Raw genomic sequence first — 21,683 nt, 5'->3', positions numbered from 1 at the left:
TAGATCTCCTCAAGGCTCTTTGTCGAGATTGGAGATCCCTTTATTTGAAGGATCCAAGCCTAGATAGTGGATCCGGAGGTGCGAGAGATTCTTTCAATTCTACAATATAGCTGAAAATCAGATAATCAACCTTGCTACAGCCTATTTGAATGATATGGCTGATGCTTGGTTCTAAGGGTAGTATACATCAAGGAATGTGGTAGATGTGATAGAGGAGTTTAACAAACTCAAACAGGACGGGCCGTAATCGAATACCAAGAGAAGTTCGAGGAGTTAGGAGCATTAATGTGGAATGCTCAACCAACCCTTACTGACCAATACTTTGTATCTAGCTTTATTAGCAGCCTTAAGGATGAATTAAGGTCCATGGTGAAGATGATGATGCCTATAACTGTTAGGCAGGCGGTAGAGAAGGCTAGATTGTAGGAATTGACCCTAGAGGTTATATTTAAAAGGAACAGAGTTGTGACAAGGCCAATTCCACCCCACAATTCCCATGTAGGAGGGAATACCCGAGCCTTAGTGATTGGACGGGCTTCAGGAGGAACTAAGGCTAACCCTCCCCTTTTTAGATCTACAACTATGAAGCAAAGAAGGTTGATGGGATTGTGCTATTGGTGTGGAGAGAAGTATAGCCTCAGGCACCAGTGCGGGAGGGAACTACTGAACATGGAAGGGGAAGAAGAAGATAGGGCTGTAGGATTGGTGGAGGAGGAGGAGAAGCAAGAAGTAACAGACCCCATTTTGGAAGAAGAGTCAGATTAGGAAGGTGGAGAAATCTCTTTTCATGCCCTAAAGGGGGGACCAACCGGTAAGATCATTAAAGTGCAGGGGTAGGTGGGAAAGAAGATACTATTGGTGCTCATAGATAGTGGCAACACTCACAGCTTCTTGAATGAAGCAACTGCCATGGAACTAAGGTGTAAGATGACAACTACAACTCCCTTATCTGTGACCGTGGCTAATGAGAGTAAGATGTATAGCCACAACAACTATGAGGGTTTCCGTTGGATTATGCAAGGGCATGAATTCCAAACTGATTTGAGAGTCTCGAAATTTGGAGGTTGTGATATAGTGTTAGGAGTTGACTAGATGAGGACAGTCAGCCCTCTCACGTTTGACTTCAACAAATTAGAAGTCAAGATAGAGATGGGAAACACAAAGCTCACTCTCATGGGCATTATGGAGCAAGGGGAATGCAAGCTAAACAAGGGGAGGAAATTACAGAGGTGGATGCTGAGTAAGGGTGGATAAATAGCCCATATGTATTCCATTCATGCCTTGGTATGGAGTGGATCAGAACTCAGGGAGGCAAAGGAGGATTATCAAACAAGAGGCAGCTTGACCATGTTCCAACCTTCCACTAAGGTATCACTTCCTGATAGCTTAAACTTACTTTTACAAGAATTTTAGGACCTATTCATTGAACCTCATACCTTACCACCTCAGAGGTCCCTAGACCATTCCATATCCCTCAAACCCCATTCTGCCCCAGTGAACATGAGAGCCTACAGATACTCTCCCATGCAAAAGGTTGATATCGAAAAACAAGTGGCTAATATGCTCTCTACCTCTATCATACGACCTAGCCAAAGCCCATTTGCATCTCCTGTTTCACTTGTGAAAAAGAAAAGATGGAACCTGGAGGTTTTGTGTTGACTACTGTCAACTCAATTCTAACACCATAAAAAACAAGTTCCCTATATCCCTTATTGATGACCTATTAGATGAATTATTTGGGGCCCAAATTTTCTCAAAGCTAGACCTAAGATTTGGTTATCACCAAATTCTGATGACACCATTTGATATACCCAAGACAACCTTTCGTACACACCAGGGGCTATATGAATTTGTGGTGATGCCTTTTGGGCTCACAAATGCCCCAGCAGCCTTTCAGGCTTTAATGAACCAAGTCTTTCATCCTTATCTAAGGAAATTCATCTTAGTCTTCTTTGATGATATCCTTGTATATAGTCAAAATTATGATCAATACCTAACCCATCTTTGAACTACCTTTGAGGTCCCAAGTTCTAATAAATTGTATGTTAAGCCATCAAAGTGCATTTTTTTTGAAAAGGAGGTAGAATATTTAGGCCACATCATTGATGGGGTAGGGCTAAAGACTGATCCTAGTAAGGTCACAGCTATGGTGGAGTGGCCTAGACCACTGTCGGTGATGGAGTTAAGGGTGTTCCTTGGCCTGACCAGTTATTATAGGAAGTTCATACAGAATTATGGCCTTATTAGTACAGTTACAGAGGAAGGGAATTTCAAAGCTAATAGGGCTGGACTACACAATTGTATATCGCTGAGGGAAGGAAAATGTGGTGGCTGATGCCCTATCCATGAAGGAAGAGAAAGGTCAATGCCAATCCATCTCTGCTGTGATTCTAGAATGGGTAAAAGAGGTGGCAGGAAGTTATGATCAAACACCTTGGGTCAAAGAAATAATATCTCAGCTTGCAGTGCAACCAACAGGTAATTCAGGGTATACTTTCTCTAATGGGTTAGTGAGATTCAAAAGCAGGTTGGTGGTTGGTGATGTGGACCCTTGAAAGAGAGGATCATAGCTACCCTACACGGTTCCCTGGTGGGAGGCCACTCAAGCATTTAGCAACCTACCAAAAGGTAAGACAATTGTTCTTTTGGTCGGGGGCAGAAAAAGGAAGTGGTTGATTTTGTACTGTCATGTGCAACTTGCCAAAGGTGTAAACACGAGAATGTGGCTTATCCAAAGCTTTTGGAACCTTTGGAAATTCCAGAACAGACCTAGGAGGGAGTATCTATGGATTTTATAGAGGGGCTTCCAAAATCAGAGGGTAGGGATGTGGTGTTGGTAGTGGTGGATAGGCTGACCAAATTTGCACACTTCATTAGCCTAACCCATCCCTTCTCAGCCTAGGAGGTTGCAAGGGTGTTTTGTGGATTTAGTGGTGAGGCTTCATGGGGTGCTTAAGTCAATTGTCTTAGATAGGGACAAAATCTTTACAAGTGTGTTTTTGGTAGAAGTTGTTTAAGAACTTGGGGGTAGGGCTGCACATGTTTATAGCCTACCAACCCCAAACAAATGGCCAAACGAAGAGAGTTAACCAATGTTTGAAGGCCTATTTGAGATGCATGTGCTTCACTAAGCCTAAGAATTGGAATAGGTGGTTATCACTAGCCCTATGGTGGTACAATTCTAGCCACCACAGTGCCATCAACCGGAATCCTTTCGAAGCAATGTTTGGGTTTAAACCCCCACTGATCCCAGCCCTATCAAGTTCTATAGCTACTATGGCTATAGTGGAGCAATACTTACAGCAGAGGCAAGAAGTGTTGAAGATACTAAAAAGGGAGTTGACTACTGCCCAAAACAGGATGAGGCAGAATACATACCAGAGGAGATGTGACAGGTCTTTTGAGGTGGGGGACCAAGTTTATCTAAGGGTGAAGAGGTTCCTACAACAGCCCTTTACCACCACACCAGCCTCTAAGCTAAGTTCCAAATACTTTGGGCCCTATGCTATAGAGTCTAAGGTGGAGAAGGTTGCCTATAAGCTGAGGTTACCAGATGCACCCAGTATTTCATGTTTTTCTACTGAAAAAGTCTATTGAGCCACATGCTACAGCTAGCCAGGACTTACCAACTTTGAATGAAGGGGAAGGAGGAGTGGTGGAGCCTCAGGCCATTCTGGACAAAAGGATGATCTATCAAGGTTCGGTACCCCTCACTCAGGTGCTGGTCAAGTGGTCTCAGAAAGATCCTAACCACACAACTTGGGAATATCTACTCGAGTTGCTCACTCAGTTTCTGCGAGCTACTAGATTACTTTAGATTCTTGAGGACAAAAATAATTTCTAGGGGTGGGAAATGTTATGACCCCAAGGACAATTTTGAAATTTTCCTTGTAAATAACCGTAGCCACATGGCCACTTGTGTAGCTAGTTGCTAGAAGCTTCCCCGCGGTCGTGATGTGAACCAGTGGGAAGGGCCTATATAAGGCCAGTTGTTGGAGGACGGGGGTTATCACATTTAATGAGAACTCTTTCCCTCTTGAATTTGCTTCTCTCTCTCTCTATCTTTCTCTCTTTTCCCTCTGAAACTCTCCTCTCTCTCTATCTCTCGATTCTTCTAATTCATTATCAATTCAAGTCTCAGACCGAGAGACTTGACAGATACTTACTTACAACAAAGACAGTAAGTTTTACAGCTGCTGAAGGAGTTGTCTACTGCCCAAAACCATATGAAACAGTTTGCAGATAGGAGGAGTGAAAGGGAGTTCAACGTGGGAGATGTAGTCTATTTAAGGCTAAAGCTCTCTCATCAGAAGGCTCTCTCCCAAGGGTAGGTCACTAAACTAAGCCCAAAGTTTTATGGCCCATTCCCTATTACAGCCAGATTTGGGAAGGTTGCCTACCAACTCCAATTGCTGGCTGATTGCCAAATTCACCTGGTATTCCATGTATCCCTGCTCTAGAAATCAGTAGGCACACAACATGTCAGCCAATCCTTACCCCCGTTTGCTGAAGACACCAGCCCGATTGAGGAACCAGCTGCCATAGTTGACAAGAGGATTATCTACAAACAAGGGGCTCCCTTGACTCGAATGCTGGTGAGATGGTCTCACCTCCACCTGGGAGTACTTACCAAACCTCCTCAAACAGTTTTCTCAAGCTGCCTAACTTCTCTGCATTTCTTGAGAACAAGAAGATTTTTTTTTTTATTTTAGGACACGAAGATTTTAAGGGCGGGGGAATTGTCATGTACCCAAGGCTGTGAGGGGTTGTACTTTTGGTAGTTATAACCAATTGTTCTAGAAGGTAGCTCAAGTCATTGTACTTGAAAGGAAGCTACAGTTAGTTGTACCTTATTTCCAGCTCAGCAGCCGCTTTGGGGCCAATTCTTGCTGTGATTTGTATATAATACCTGATCCAGCCTCCTCAAGGCATCGAATATCAATAGAGAAATTCTGAATTCCCTCCCAATCTCTTTTTCTATCTCTCCGTCACTCGATCCTTCTCTCTCATTCTCTGTTCTTCTATTTCCCCCTGCAATTCTCCAAATTTCCCCCTTAATTTCCTACCCAATTCTCAACGATGAAGTGAGAATACCCTGTCAGATTCAAGGATCTGACACATGGCTTCCTACAACTTTTTGTCATGTTCAATTTGATAAAGCTTTGTTAACTATTTCTCTGTGCAAGCATGAGAAAGAAAATTCTGTATTACTTTCTTCTGCTTTTTTCTTTTCTTTTCTTTCCTTTCTTTTTTTTGGGGGTGGGAGAGGGGGGGGGGGGGAGGAATAGGGAGGAGATTAGATAATGAAGTTCAATTTACTGAGATGATGTAGTTCTTGTGCGTGTTTAATCTGGAACATTACATGTTTTTTGTTATTTATTCATGCATGGTACATCTTTCAACAGGTTGTGTTGTCTCATCCTGATGCAGAACTTAGGCTGCTTGAAATTTTCTGCCACAAGATCTACAAGGTAATGTTCCTACAGTTGATGATCATTGTCTTTTTTCCACTCAATAAGTTCTTGCCTCTTATGTGATATTCCACACAATCTTCACGTGTCTGGTCCAACACTCTCTGGGCGGGGTTAATTAGTTAAAAAGAACAACACTCCTAGCCTTGAAAAAAATGGAAGAATAAAAGAAGCATGTAACCCACATACGCACATAGGGAAATAAACTTTAGCCCTCGTTGAAATGATTGATTACTTGGTGAGACTCAAAGTTCATTTTATGGGTTTGTGCAGTTGTATCTAAAGTTTGACTTGCCAGCTAAACATACAATAGTTCAATTGCAACCAGTGCATATAATGCACCCATTATAATCTGATTCATAAATTTGTCATTTTATTCTGGCAGATCTTTCCATTGAGTGAAAAGATTGACAATATAAATGACCAGTACTGGACATTGTTGGCAGAAGAGGTAACTCATCATTCTATCTCCACTTCAGCGCTCTTTTCTTCATCTGTTGAATGTATAACTTTGCAGCACATTCAAATTGCTAGTGAATGTAGCATCTATTAGAATCTATAATAGCATAATTGGATCAAGTTTGTAGGTTACAGGGATATGTTTGTGTTTCTCATAGTTTTATAATCAAAGGTTGAGTTGTGTGTATAAGAATTAGATTGATTTAATTTAAGCTTCAGAGCACATAACAAAGGGGCATGCTAAGCAAAGCTAGTAAGCAGGTTTTTCTCTTTCAAAAATAAGTATTTCCAATGACATAGGGTTACTAAATGCAAGACAAATTAATATTCATTTGGTTATAATATAGGATGTGAAATTAATCTGAGGACAATATTGCCATTTGTCATCTGTCATCATAGTCCCATATCGTGTAGTCTCAAAGAATCCTTTTCCAAATCATGTCAGAAGAATGTTCTTGTTTTTCTATTTGTCATTTGGAAACTGATAATATTGAGAGACCTATTGGCCCTCCTTTTTAGATGGAGGGGGCCATTGCTTGGTGGAATTGAAGTTGAACATGATGGTGAGAATACAGGTTTAGAATTATTAAGGGCAGCCACTTTTAGAGTAATGGCAAATGTTAGGTCTATTTCAACCTGCTTTTGTCATTACCTATGTCAATAGAACTGACATTGCAATTGTCAATTTTTCAGATTTTCTCTTCTTATTTAAGCTTTGGTTGATTTTATTCAATCTATCGCTGGTGCCCTTGACTATGAGATATAATACCTTTTCCATCTCAGATTCCTGAAGAAGAGAACAACCGTGGACCTCATGATCGCTTAATTCATGTTTACCATTTCACGAAGGAGGTTGGACAAAACCAAATGGTATGAGGCACATAGTTAAATAGTATCAAGTTATTTGACTACTCAAGTACCAAAACACCTGTCAAATTTAGGTAATAATCATGCTCTTCAACGTTCATCTTTTCTGACAGCAACTGCAACATTTTGGGGATCCATTCTTCTTGGTTATACATGAAGGTGAAACTTTAGCTGAAGTTAAAGCTCGGATTCAAAGGAAATTGCAGGTTCCAGATGAGGAATTCACCAAGGTATACCGAACTGTATTATCTTGAATTGGAGTTACTCTTAATATATTGTTCCAACCATGAAAATGAAGTTGGGTTTTTGTTTTTTTTTTACCATTTACTTTTCTCGGGGCTTGTAGTGGAGGTTTGCGTGTATATCAATGGGTCGGCCAGAGTACCTGCAAGATTCAGACATTGTGCCCGACTATTTTCAGGTGTCCATATCAAACTTGGACTTCATGTTATCCTTCTATTGCATGTTGTTACTAGACTCCTGCAGACCTGGTTTTGATCTTGTGTATACCAATTATATATGTACAATGTATTTAGCTATGTTTGTCCATTGACCTGGTCAACTGACTGCAGCATCCTATACCTTTCATCTTAGTCTTTGTTCTTAATTTTTCTCCTCTGATCCAACTAGCTGATAAGCAACTTCTTCTCCCTTAAGATATTTATTATTCGTGTTCTAATTTATTTTCTCCAGAAAAGGGATATTTATGGTGGTTGGGAGCAATACCTTGGATTGGAGCACTCTGATACAGCTCCTAGAAGGGTTTATTCTGTGAATCAGGTATATTCCTCCATATTAGTCACTTATAATTTGTTCATGTTACTGCAGACAATTACAAAGGATTGATATTGTAACTTAATATTGTTAGGTTGTGTAAATAATGGCACCACACCCCCCCGGGGGAGGGGGGGGGGGGGGGGGGGTGGAGTGAATTGGGTGTTTTAAAAATTGCTTAAAATTTGAAAATCTTTGCTTGAAATGAGGTTTTAGTGAGTTAAAACAGAAAATATGAAATGTCAAATGCAATGCTTGAAAAATATAAAACAAGAATGATAAATGACACAAGAGCTTTATAGTAGTTCGACTAAACCCAGTCTACTCTACTACCTTAGCTCTCCACTAAGGATTTCTAAATCTACTAAAACCTCTTGCTTAACTAAATAGGCTCTCTAGCATAAAATACTAGGAATACAAAACTCCTATCAAACACAGTAGGCCCTCTAACACACAAGATAGGAATTACAAGAAGAAATACAATCAAGAAAATCTGAGAGTTGACACTCTCAGTTATAATATCTCTCAAACAAAATACACAAAAGCTAAAATAAGATAATACAATTATATATGTAATCTTTTGAGGGAGAAAATGAAAGCTTAAGCACTAATGAGAAGAATGAATATAATGGTAAGCTCTTGACACTATATTTTCATTCATTAGCCTTCTCCAGTGCTTCCTTGGGCTATATTTATAAATTTCTTCAAAGTTTGAAAAAAAACTAGCCATTATTAGCCGTTAGAGCCTGCAAAAACTAGCCATTAAAGAAATCTGCAATAACAAGGGTGGTCGACAGGCTTATAAAAACAGTTGACGGGGATAAAAACAGTTGACCAATTCTTATGCAGTAGTTGTCGACCGAGGTTTGCCAAGAGCTTGCATAAGATCGGTCGATAGGCTTGGAAAGCCGGTCGACACCTCAAGGGAAAACGATCGACCGATTTGAAAAAAACGGTCGACAGTTTGGCCTTCAAATTTAAAAACATGGATTTGAGTTTCAAATGCTATATGGCCAATTTTGATGGATCAAATACAATAATTTCTTTTGACAATAAAAACTTGGTTTTGCAAATGCCTTCAAGGATATTGAAAACTTATTTTGGCATTGGATAATTTTCAGTATGGTGCTTTATTATAGAGGTTAAAATAATTTAGTTGCACCTATAGAAAATTATTTTATAAAAGATAGATGCATGATATTTGATTAATCAAATGAAGTTGTTCATCATCAAAACAGAATTAAAGAGCAAAACAACAAATATTTGGGGGAAGAAAGAATCTCCGTCTGAGTTTGTGGTTTTGGCACCAAAACTTATATATATATATATATATTTTTTTTTTTTTTCTAAATAACCATAACTTATATTCAGTGACATATCCCACAAAGCTGATTGTTCATTTCTTTGGGTGAAGTTTTATATAGCATATCTAGAAAATCTTATATTTTCCTTTTATTTAACTTTGCTGAAATGCTTGCAGAACCGCCCCATGTTTGAGAAAGCAGTTAGAATATACAACTAGTAAAGGACACTGGACCACCTCTGCCAGTGACTGCGCATCCCCTCCGAAGCCACAGGGATAATATGGAAAAGTGAAAGGTAATTATAATTAGAAAACAGAAAAAGAGTGTTGTGGCCTTTGAGGATTTTGTCCTAGGTCTTGTAGATGACGATGATTCATTCTTGACATGGGCGGGGAATGGAGGTTTCTACCGATTGTATCATGATGCTTTTTTTGTATTGGAAACAAGCCTTGAGCCTTGCCTCTGCTCTTTCTGCTCTTTCTCGCCTAACCTATAAAAGCTGGTAACTAACATCCAGAGATTGGAAGCTTCGTTTATATGATACCTGTGCATATACCGGATTTTGGTTAGGGGATGTAAGCTGGGTATAGTTCGCATTCTTTTTCTCCACACCCCCTATTACTTAGTTGAATCTATAATTTGCTTATAGAGGATGAGATTGTATAGTGGTTGGCTTCTTCTGAGATTGTGTATAGAAAAGATGCTGCTCTTTAGTCTATACAAATTTAAGTGTCTCTGCTTTGCTTGACGTAAGTGCCTTAAATTGTCAATTCTTCTTTTATTTCAAAAGTCACCATCATTTGTCTCGAATTAATGTTGTTTGATCCTTAAGAGTGGACTTTGGCTGCTATTGTTGTTGTCAAAGTAGCCATCATTATATCATCCCTAGCCTTTAATTTCAGGCGTGAATTTTAGTGGTTCTAGTCATCTTCTTATTCACATCTATTACTTCTGAGAATGAGAGGCGATAATATTTCATATCATACCTAACCATTTTTGGGCTAAATTTTGTTAAAATCTCACTGCTCAAATATCTCTGTACTACATTTCATGTACCAAATGTTCAATTCATTAGGTCCAGCAATTTTGTGTTGCTAACTCCCAAGTATATTGATTATCGAACACTTGGGAAGCATGCTTTTCTCTTTTCTCGAATTAATGTTGTCAGATTTATTGATCATTATCAAACAGTTATTTAATTACTTTTACTACAAATTTTATATCTTACAAGTGAGAAAGTGAAATTGAGGCTTTTATATGTTTACAAGAATTTAAAAAATTGTAAACTGATATTAAACTTTAAGAATCCAATGTCAGGTACATCATAAAGTTTACCATGCATGACTAATTTTAACTTAGTTTGTCATATAATTGTAATATTTTCTCTATAATTTATTAGTAATGTTACTATATTTTAAAATCATGAATAAGTTAGATTTTAAACATTATAAAATAATTATCACCGATACATTGGTTCATTTTATTGTAAGTATATTATATTACTAGTGATATTAATTTAATTGTTGTTCCTTTTTTAAATTGTCATAATTTATAGTATGTGTTTTGCCCTTGTTAAAATTATGTTTACTACTAGTCCATTACAATATTAATTAATATTTTTTTTTTAAATTGAGTGTTTTTCGCGTCTCCACATTTTTAAGCCTTTAAATTAAGGACGTTTTACCTTTTGAATAAACCACCATCCTTACCCTTGAATATCAATGTCTCAAAATCTAAGTGTACAGCTCATGTGTCCCATGATATATGTATACACAACACACACACCAATATAAATAAAATGCACAACCAAACATTCTATTAATATGTTCATGTGACAAATGTTATGCACAAGAAGTGAGTTACAAAAGGCGTTGGCTATGTCTAGATGATCTTCTCAGTCGTGGGTTCTTCAACTTTGCAATTGAGTCCAATTTTAATGTCTAGTTTTAAGATCTCATAACCTTTTTCCTTTTAAAATTTTGTAAAAAAATGAGCTGTTTTCATTTTAATATAAGATGGACTCTTTACTTTAAATTTTAAATATTTATAGAATTAAAAGATATTAAGAAAAAAAAGTTTATACATCACTCCCAAAAAAAACCTTTACGGGAAAAGGATCAGCTAATTTTGGCTGATTAAAAGCTAACAAGCTGATGGGTTCCATATTTTTCTTTACTTGATGAAATATATCTCCACCCTATTTTAAATTAATCTAATTATTATATGTTAAACTAATTAAATCCCCAAAACCCACCAACTCATCCCTTAACTCATAAATCATCTAATGAATTACTTTTATTGATTATGAGTCTGATTTTAAGAACTTTCTAGCTTTGAACTATTTTTCTTTATTTTCTGCAAAGACTAATATTTTTTTTTTCAAATTTATCCTATTACTTCTTAAACAGACAATAAAATTATTGAGTTTCTCATGTTTCTTATTTTAAAACTAAGGGAATAACAGTCCCTATTTTTATGAAAAGATTTATAAACATTAAGTATAAATTTAGAAAACTTAAAAATAAAGGCTTTGCTTAGTTATGGAAAATGTTTTTAGTTTTTAATTTTTATTTTTTATAAAATATAATTTTAATTTCTTATAATAAATTTGGAAAACGTGTTCTAAGGTTAGAAATGCATAAAAATTCCCAATCTAAAAAATTAAAATATATGTTTAAAATTTTCAAATTAAAAAATATTTTAAAAAACTCATTTCAAGAAGTTTTCAAGTTCGGTTCACCTTCGAAAAAATTGGCAAAATTAATACATTTTTTAAGAAAAAATCATTTTCTATAAAGTAACTTTCTAAAAACCTAAACTGTTTTTCATAACTAGACAACTTCTAAGTCTTCTATTTTGTACTTAAAAATTTCTCTCATTTGAATACGTTCTTGTGAAATAAACTTGTGTAAAGCAAAGCAGACCTTGTTTCCTACAACTAAACGACAGACCTTCAACAACTCCACACATGGATATGGTCACTGGAAGCAGCTATACTTTGCGAGCTTTCTAGAGCTGCTGCTGCTAAAATGGATGATTACAATTTCCAAGGAGTTTCATACCACATGAAACAAACATGATGACCTTTCATGACCATCCATAATATTATTACTAAAACAAATTGAAGGAGAGATGAACTAGACTGATAAACCCTATATCACAATTACAATTGCATTGAATATTTTCTCCATGTTCTAGGGACTTGTTCAACTCCTCCCCCTTTACCTTTTTGCTTTTCTCATTTTGTCACCTGGGTTTGTTTTTCCCTAGCAGCAGCAACAAGAAGACCACAATCACAAGCCTTAATCCTTAACATCAGCTCTATTTTATCTTAATCAGAACCATAACCGGCAGAAAAGGGTGAATATATACAGTTCATTCTCTCTGTGCGGCCGCACAGAGGCATTTTGACTTTCCAAAAACCATAACAAAAAGGGTGGATATTTACAATTTCGACTCTCTAATCATAGGCAACTGCCTTCCATATGGGAGCCCATTTTTAATAAATAGTTCTAGGCAAATTCACCTCTTAAAGTATAGGCAGCTCTTTGTATGGCCCTGGCAACCCTCCAGATCTCATGCTGCATTGCTGCCTGCCCTTCATTCTTGTTCGTTCGTCTAAACTGTGAAACAGCATCAACTAGTCCCGGGAAGAAAACCAGTTTGCTTTCATGGTGACGAGGAGGTCCATAAACCTGCATTGCAACACCACCATGTATCTGTTAAGTTGCTAGAAGCAACATGCTTGTCCATGTCGAGGTTATGAAACTTTTCCTTTTTCTTTTTTTTTTTGGGATACATTGCAGGCAAAGCCCACAGCATCAAGGTTATGAAACTGAAACAGGTTTCTTTTAGAGCTCAAACAATTTGAGTATCCAAGAAATGAGGCATCTCTACGTCATTTTCCTAGCAATATCTTGCCAAAGAGGAGACACAAATCTGGTTTGATGTAAAATTAGAACCAGAGTTGACATATTTTCAACATTGTTCCAGGATGAAGTCCAACTATATAAAATGGACACTTCGTTATATTAATGAAAAGACGGTTTACCAGATGCTTAAACCACTGTCTGCCTTGAAGCCCTTCTGCATCCAAGAAGCCTCTTTCAGCAAACATCAAGCGATCATTTAATGCACGCTGCTTCAACATCAAATTGCCCGCAGTTTCTAGCACTCTCATTTTCTTCAGGTTGACATAATATAGAGGCTCAGTAAGATAAGAAAATATGTATACTGTTTCTTTTTGGTAATAACTAAAAAGATATGAAGGAGCAAAGAAACCAAAGGCAAAAACTATGTAAAAAAAACAAAAAAAAGAGATTTTTGGGCTGGCAAGTATCTCCACTTCGCTAAAGCAAATGAAATTTTAATTCTGTATCTAACCATTGCTTCGTCCTCAGCCTTTTTTGCTGCATCCCTAAGTTCCTGGATGGCTGCTAAAATAGGCCGTAGGAAGACATTCCCTCCCAACAAAGTGCTCAAGATATTTGCATACTCCTGCAAGAAAATTTCAAATTCAAGATGGGGGATAGTTAATTTTAGTCCTTTAAATCAAGGAAAAGCACAAGCTGAATTCTTTTAAAAACAAAATGACCAGCTGTAAACTCAACCCTGTCAAGAGAAACTATTGATATCACTCCCATCTTCCCTGGAAGCAAATAACGTGTACCAACTTAAAAGAATCCTCTCTCCATACACAAAACAAGGAAACTTCAAGAGAAGTGATACCAAGTTTCGACCAACAAGGGCAGTAGGAAACTCAACGCAATGCATGTACCTGCAGTTCAGCAGCATATGAAAGGTAGTTAAATGGTAGAACTGCATCATCAGCCAGGCGAAGTGCAAGAAGTCCCCAAACTCCAGTTACTGAGTCAACATAATAAAGAAAAGCCATGTTATCTTCAAGACAAAGAGTATAGGATTACCATTTTACTAGTTTTGATATTATGGTATAATAAATATTTAGTGGACAAAAAAGCTACCTGCAACATGCCGCTGAAACAATGGATCTCCATATTTTATCATCCAACTGAAGTCATCAAAAGCAGTATGATAGACTGGAAAATCTGCACCAAAAAGAAAGGTACAATAACAAATAAAATTAGTGACATCTACCAAAAAGGGAAATCAAAGAAAAGTGCTCAATGGCAAAACTTCATTCAACAATCCATTGTATGTCGGGTTCAAATTAGTGTAACCATGTGCTTTATAATTCGAAATCAACAAAAGAGGATTTGATTAAATTTAATAGCCAAGGAGAACAAAGAATTTTACCAAAGACTTATTTCATGAAACATCAACAAAATAAACTGGGCTCCTTTCATACAGGACTTTAAATTTAATACTCTTAAGTTTAATACTCATCTTATATCCTACATTAAGTACAAAACAATATGACTTCACCCCAAGGGAGTCTGGCCAGAATGAATGCATGAGTTTAAAAATGCCGTTGTTAATCCCTCAAATGCCCAGTACTGACTGGCAGAGAAACACCGGGAAATGTTTGAATGTACAACAGTATTACAGCTAAGCTTTTAACATTGGATAATGAACTTCATTATGGAAAACAAAATAATTACCAGATACAAACTGAGGTCAAGCTAGCATAATTTTGTTTCCATATGGTTTATGTAAGCATATGTGCATGCTTATGTGCAAAGAAGAAGCTTTCCGTTATCACCTAGGTATAGGTACTTCATTTATCTCTCCAGTATTTGACTTGATATGATGCAAGCTGGTGTTTCCATTTTAGAATATGGGGCATTCATGAAGTTGAGACATTATGGGAAAAGCTAATCCACTAATGTACACAAACAGTACAAGCATTGGATTTAAGACTGAACCCAATCGATTGGCAAAATATCTACTTTACACATGCTAGGGGGTTTAAAAAGAATAGAATAAATTGCATTATTCAAGCCAAATATAGGTGGAATAATTTATTTGAGGTTCTGATAGATCCCTGTAAAGCTAGAGTATGATAAAGTTGATTGCAACCATAGAAGCCTAAGGCATTCTCTGCTGTGATACTTTGTCTTCTTTTCAGCAAGTATCATCAAAGCTGAGTGTGTGCACAGTGTTGTGCATATAAGTTGCAACAAATAGAGAGAATGAACAACTGCCCCTATAATTGTCTACATTTGACTTCAATCAGTAACATACTGATGTTTAAAATTCTTAATTGTCAGCGCCAAATACCTCTGCCATAATACAGATCAATTGAAGGAACCCCTGCATGTTGCAAAAATGGAGCAAAATCTGAATCTACTCCACTGAGTCTCTGGATCTGCAATACAATAAAGACAACCTCAAAATGCAATAATTTCAAAAACAGTTGAAAGAACATCCAAAACAATTCGTATCTCCATAAACTAGATAAAAATTATAAGGGAACGAATCTCACTAATATAAGCTTTAAAAGGATTCTTAATCATGACACAGCCAATTGTAGCCCAATATTTTCAGAGGAATCTACAAGGAAATTGCATTTCAAGTAAAATTGGAAATTTTTTTGCAGTATACTTGTGACTCAATGAATGGTAATAGTGGACAAGGTAGCAGCAACTATAGAAATACACCATCACTATATTGTATTTTATTTGTAACAAGCTTAGAATATGTCATATATGCTCTACCTTGAGGGAGAGTGTGAATAGATGTATTATTGAAGGATGCCGGTGTAACATATAAAGGTCTTATATTTTAAAAATAATGGCAGTCCTAGTTGGTCGTCCAGAATTCTACCATTCTAAATCAACTTTACAATATTAATATGTCTTCATAAATTATCTAGTAAGTCGGTGTTATTTGCATTATACCAATAATAAGGTTTTTGTCAAAAGATTAGGTTTTATATGATATAATAGATACACGAGGATAATCTAAACCAATCCAATTTTTCTGAAGTGGTTTCATTTGGTTCTAATGTTGATCAATTGGTTCTGGGCATATAAAGTCTTAACCAACTAAAGTTGGTTCAATTCCAAGCCAAAAAATTGCAAACAGACCAAGGACAATTCAGTTGTGGGTCTGTCTCAAATCCGGAACTTCCTGGATTCTTGGAGGAAGACTTCATACAGGTAACATAACGGGCCTGTTTCAATCACTTCTCTTTTTTTTTTCCTGCTAATTTTGGGGCCAGTGCTTTAGCTTAAGCACGTTTTATCTGCCTCTCAATGAGTCAAAAACCTAAAATTTGGAACTTACATTGATGCCGTTACTAGTTGTTGTCCACTTCTTGTATAATGTCATGTCATCTGAGTCAGGATCTTTAACCTAAGCAGGGACAAAAATACAACCAAGAGATATAGCATGTCAAATGCCAGGTAAATTTATCCAATTGATACCCTTAAAGCCTGATCAATAACACTTTGATACTTTTGTTCATTTAACATGTTCATTGGTGACTTTGTGTACCTTTTTAGTGACCTCAACAAGGAGATCATCTAGCTGAGGAGTTGCACCAGCAAAGAATCCAGGACCTTGCACCGCACAATCCACATTAAGGTAGGCTACAGCTTTAGAGCCCAGGTTCAGAAGGTTTTGCTCAACCCACTCGGTAGATCCTATCTGAGACCAAAAACCACCATAAATGAGATGAGTTATAAGAACTAAAAGGCACAAAACATACTAAACAATCCTACGATTGTCTGGTTTATGATTTTTAAATCTGCCTTCAGCATTCGAGCATGGAGTTTCCAGATGCATTCTCAAAAAGAGCGCACGCATGACTCATAACAAAAGAGCAAAAGCTGACTGGGAAAGAGGGTGTTAACATATACATGTAAGCCAAGATCCAGATATGGAGAATATTGTTATTGTCTTGTACAATATCAGCATCCAGACATGTCAGCATTCTGCTGTACAATAACATATGGTCCTTTATGGGACACTGCTGCAGCTTAAGCTGTGTTCCCCCAATGAGAGACTCAAGTTCCTATCCCATAAATAGATATTATATCTAACATATCTGCAGTCATTGCCTGATAAAAGAAATCAGAGCAATTATAATCTTTTCTCATTGGTAACCATAGCAGTGCCTCCTATTATATTGATAAGTAAACTTTTTGTTTTTACGTTGATGCAAAAAAAATACAAAACACACTAGGGTCAAAGTACAACCCATGTGCTACATCCAAAAAGGCCTAATAGCATTATTGTCTCCACTTACAATGTGAAACAGGAAGGCTACTTCCAATTTTTCCTTGCATGTGAAATGAATGACCTTGAACCACTTTTGGGAGTTCAATTATAAGCCCACCCCCTCTTCCTGCTCTCTTGCACGCAGGGGTCAACCGGTCAAGTGTCCAGCTCATCCTTATAATCAAATCGAACTAAGTTTGGTCACTATTAATATGACCCCATCTGTCAGCAGAACAAAATCCACCAAACAGAACATAGTATCCATAGCTAGTAACACAATCAAATTGAATTTTTTTAAATTACTAATATTTTAAAAATTAACAAAATACTACTGAATCCAAAATATTCAACGAACTACTACTCTCCTTGCTTGCAACCTCAGCTGCTAAAACAGAATCTCTTCCATACAAAACCATTGCTTGAATCGGTGCCTTTACATAAAGACTGCAATGCAAAACCACTACCTTGAGTAGCGGCTCTTAGACAGAACCAGTATTTGTAGCAGCGGTTTTGTCTATCTTTCTCATTTCAAGTTTGTTTCAGGTAGGCCAGCCATGGATTGAAGCTTGACTTCCCAATTTCTCCCAAGTATGGTTATTCATAATTTTGCCTGCAGCTCTAGCTTCATTTAACTAAGTTTTGTATTTTTGCCTCTCATTTATCATCCATCTTTTTATATTTTTTTCATTTCATTCTATTTTATTTATTTTTTATTTTGAACACAGGTGAACCACTGCAGCCCCAACTGCCTGGTAGTAAAATTGAGAAAACCCATAACTGGGAAGAAAGATTGAACTAAGGAGTGGGCCATACAGATGCAGTGTCCAGCTTCAATCCATGGCTGTCCAACCTTGAAACAAACTTTAAATTGGAAAGATGGACAGAAACGTTACTTGGAATAGCGGTTGAGTCTCGGAACCACTACTCCAAGTAGTAGTTTCTTATTGAAACCTTTATATAAAACCATTGGTACAAGAAACAGTTTTGCATTGCACATTTCTATTCCCGTGGCAATAAAATTTAAAACGACAGCTAAGGTGGCAGGGAGTTTAGTAGTTTGTCAAAGATTTGGATTCAGTATTATTTTGCTAATTTTTTAAAAGTAATAGTAATTTAAAAAAAAAAAATCCAATCAAATGCCTTTCCCTGGAATTATACAATTAGTTTAGTGTCATTGCAGACAGTTGCATTTAGTTTAGTGTAATTGCAAACAATTGCATTCATGCTCCCAACATGTAGAACTTGGAATTAAGGATTCAGAGATCAAATCCTGATCCTACAGCCACATGCCATGGCACTGCTGGTGACAGAAGGAGAGAAGAAAATTACCTACCATCCCAAACTCCTCTGCATCCCAACTGCAGAGAACAATTGATCTTCGAGGATTCCACCCAGAACGCATAAGAAGAGCATATCGACGAGCAATGTCAAGCAAGGCGGCAGTTCCACTATTGGGGTCAACAGCTCCATACGTCCATGCATCTCTGTGGTTGCCAAGTAATACAAAGCGATCAGGCTCTTCTGATCCTCTTATCATCGCAAAAACATTACGCAATGTCGCCAACTTCTTCACACCCTGAAAAAAGTAAAAAGAGAGGACTGCTTTTCAGTCCAAAAATACACCATAGTCTCAATGAGTATCAGGATTAGCAGTCCTTTCAGAAATCTCCAAATTGAAAAAACAGATTATTTAATGGAGCTATTACACAAGTCTGTTATTCCTGCCAAGAAAAGCAGGAAAGCTCTAAAGTGCACAATCAACTTAATCTCTCACCAATATCTTTGATTGGCTCTTTCTTCCTTGTGGTACAATATCTATCTGTTGAGAACTTACTAAAAAAAATCTCCTTGTTAGAGTTTGTCCAACCATTAGATTAAAGAGCTTGTGGTTATCTTCATGACAAATATCATGTAGACAAGTGTATAATACGAAACCTCATAACTGCTGTAAAAAGAAAAATATTAGAGCAGAATACCAACCAAATATGATATTCCTGACTATATAATGAAATAGGTATGAATTTCCAATTGATTTTGCACCTAACATGATAACAAACATGGGATTGACATTTGACCAAAAGATGGAGCAGGAAACAATAAATCTACCAAAAAAGTTACTTAAGGCATAACCAACTAAATAAAGTATGCCTTGCACATGAGGGAGGCTAGTCGAACGGCAAGAAATTAGCAATTTGGACATTAATCACAAAGTTTCTTCGATTTGCTGAGTTTATGACTCATTAAACAATATTCTATTTCACATCGATACATTCATGAAATACTACTCTACACTAATTCACAATTTTAGAAGGCAATCTATTAGACACACCTTGTTCGCTCTATTTGCACAAGGTCATAAAGACATTTTCAACAACTCATTTAAACTGCAATATTACCAAGTTGGAAACACCATGTGGCTAGCTTGATAATAGAAACTCAAGCTCCTTGAAATCAAATTATCTATGCAAACTTAGTGATAAACACAATTCAATACAAGAGGCGACACATGGCCTAATAGATATGCTCATTGAAAGATGAAAGACAAATGCATTTCAACATTTTCATGTTGTCGATATAGGCTGAAATAGATTTGCCACCTCTTCTAAAGGTTTTGTGAATTCTCTTTTTCTAAGAGCAAGAAAACACATTGTACTCATGGAGTATACGAAGCACACACATAAAAAATGGTAAATATATCAAAAGACAAAAGACCCAAAACATGTCCCAAAAGCCACTTGTCTCTCAACAGGCAAATACATCTATCACACAGAATGGACAAACAGATCCACAGAGAAAGCAGCCTCCCTCAAACAAAGACCGATTAAAAGCCTATGATTGGATCCAGGTGAGGGTAACACCTGGACAGAGCTACAGCTATCCCAACTTAGTAAAACAGGTGGGGGTAACACCTCTCTCCCCCTTGCTAAAACAATATAGGATTCCAACTGAGAAGCTGAGTATTCCAACTATCACCCTTCTAAATTCGTTTAACTTGCAAACAAATTCAAGAATGATTGGATCCTGGGCCAATATGTACCCCAATCAAGCAGCCAACCAATTCAACTCTCTCCTTGATATTTCCCAACTTACAAACAGATTCAACCATGATTGGATCCAGCCAATTCTAACCCCCAATCCAACACATCCCCACAAGCAAACAGTAAACAAACAGCTTAATACAACATAAAAAGCAAAAATATTCAATCATCGCTTTTAAGTTCAACTACGAACTTAGGTAAAGTGGTGATGTGGAACCAACCAACCTGATAGCTGAAATTGAGCATAGTAGGACCAGGACCAACCCTTAAAGCCCTGGCCTTCCATTCGGAGGGCGCCCTGGGCCCTTCAAGTGTACTCAAAATGGCCTCCGCAGTATCGGCCGACACCGGCATCGAGGGTATTTTGGGAAATCTCCTCACAACCTCTTTGTCGTTCAACCCCAATATCTCTCCGCCGTCAACCCCGGCCCAGCCGGGACTCAGCGGGTCCCCTAAACCGGCCATCACCGTCCCCCTCTCAACCCCGTCGCCGAAACCCTCCGTTTCCGAGTACATTAGCACCGCCGCCGCCCCATTCTCCGCCGCCTTCTCCACCACCGCGTTTCTAGGCGCCACTCCGCGCCGCGCCACCACCACGCACCCAGCGACGCTCACCCCTTGCGCCGCTAGCGCCCCGTAGTCCTCCTCCATGCCGTAGTTCACGAACACGGCCTTGCCGTACGCCGATCCGGACGGTGAGTAGGCGTGGTACGGTGGGATGACGTCGTTCCCGGCCGAGCCCTGTTCGGCCAGCGCCGCCGCCTTCACTGTGCCGTTGCTAAAGTGAGCGGAGAGGGAGGCGTGCGCAGGATAAGAGAGAAGGGCATTGTAGTGTTTCACGAAGGTGTCCATCCCCAGGTCTCTGAAATGGTTCTCAACATACATAGCGGTTTGGACGGCCGCCTCGGTGCCGGCGACGTGGGGGTGGCGGGTGAGGCGGCGGAGATAGGACGAAATGGTGTAGTTGGAGGCGGCGGAGAGGAATAGGTCGCCAAAGTGGAGAGCATTTCCAGGAGTTCCGGCGGTGTCGTGGTGGTGGTGGAGGGTATAGAGCCCGATAATGAAGAGGATGGCCAAGAAGAGAAGGGTATAAGAGGATGATGGCTTGGAAGCGAAAATGGTAGCGGGTCTGAAATAGAAAGATGGAGCCATTTATACAGAGCGATTTCAAGTTCAAGCCGGAGATATGGAACCAGAAATGGTGAAGCTTTAACGGGAGTTGCTCCTGAGACTGGTACTGAGTGTTACAGTACAGTAGTACTTCAACTGATGAAGAACAGAATCTCCGTGATTTGGTACTACAATTCAGTAATTTTCATTACACAAACAAAGGGAATCTCAGACAACCCACTCCAAAACATCTGTGATTTGAATACAGATCGTGATCATGATCATGATCATGTGTTGAATTAGGCTACCCAATACACAGGATTTTTTATTTTTTTTTGTTTTTAACGTACGTTTGAAGGAAGGGGATGATCTGGTGATGGTGATGGATGAATAAATATATATGTACTGAAGGCTAAACTCAGAGAAGGGGGGAGACAAAAGCAGAGGTTGAGTTGGGGCTGGGGTGCGTCAAGGGAGTCCACGTTCGGTCCGTCCGAAGAGTGAAGGGTCCCACCTTG

At 38.2% G+C, this 21,683-nt stretch overlaps 2 protein-coding genes across 3 annotated transcripts in view; one reads left to right on the top strand and one right to left on the bottom strand.

Annotated features, from left to right (window-relative positions):
* Positions 1-9,656, top strand: part of LOC127789938 (ubiquitin C-terminal hydrolase 12) — a 53,869-nt gene extending 44,213 nt beyond the window's left edge. For both annotated transcript variants that reach the window (XM_052319048.1, XM_052319049.1), the window contains exons 26-32: positions 5,406-5,471; positions 5,857-5,922; positions 6,714-6,800; positions 6,911-7,027; positions 7,144-7,218; positions 7,491-7,577; positions 9,052-9,656. In XM_052319048.1, coding sequence (XP_052175008.1) covers positions 5,406-5,471; positions 5,857-5,922; positions 6,714-6,800; positions 6,911-7,027; positions 7,144-7,218; positions 7,491-7,577; positions 9,052-9,093 — 540 coding nt within the window. In that variant the 3' untranslated portion in view covers positions 9,094-9,656. The remainder of the gene's footprint in view (positions 1-5,405; positions 5,472-5,856; positions 5,923-6,713; positions 6,801-6,910; positions 7,028-7,143; positions 7,219-7,490; positions 7,578-9,051) is intronic.
* A 2,588-nt stretch (positions 9,657-12,244) lies between these two features.
* On the bottom strand, positions 12,245-21,551 carry LOC127790571 (probable glutamate carboxypeptidase AMP1). The gene is made up of 10 exons (XM_052320143.1): positions 20,281-21,551; positions 18,351-18,593; positions 16,292-16,444; positions 16,082-16,150; positions 15,074-15,161; positions 13,858-13,941; positions 13,653-13,741; positions 13,259-13,372; positions 12,927-13,058; positions 12,245-12,570 (listed from the first exon to the last, which is right to left on the bottom strand). The coding sequence occupies exons 1-10, from the start codon at positions 21,205-21,207 to the stop codon at positions 12,388-12,390; spliced, it is 2,082 nt and encodes a 693-aa protein (XP_052176103.1). The 5' UTR covers positions 21,208-21,551; the 3' UTR covers positions 12,245-12,387.
* Positions 21,552-21,683: the final 132 nt, after the last annotated feature.

The sequence above is a fragment of the Diospyros lotus genome, chromosome 14 (assembly GCF_014633365.1).
Source record: "Diospyros lotus cultivar Yz01 chromosome 14, ASM1463336v1, whole genome shotgun sequence".
Taxonomy (NCBI): domain Eukaryota; kingdom Viridiplantae; phylum Streptophyta; class Magnoliopsida; order Ericales; family Ebenaceae; genus Diospyros; species Diospyros lotus.
The sequence above is the reverse complement of the archived record's forward strand: the minus strand, read 5'-3'. Positions and strand labels throughout refer to the sequence as shown.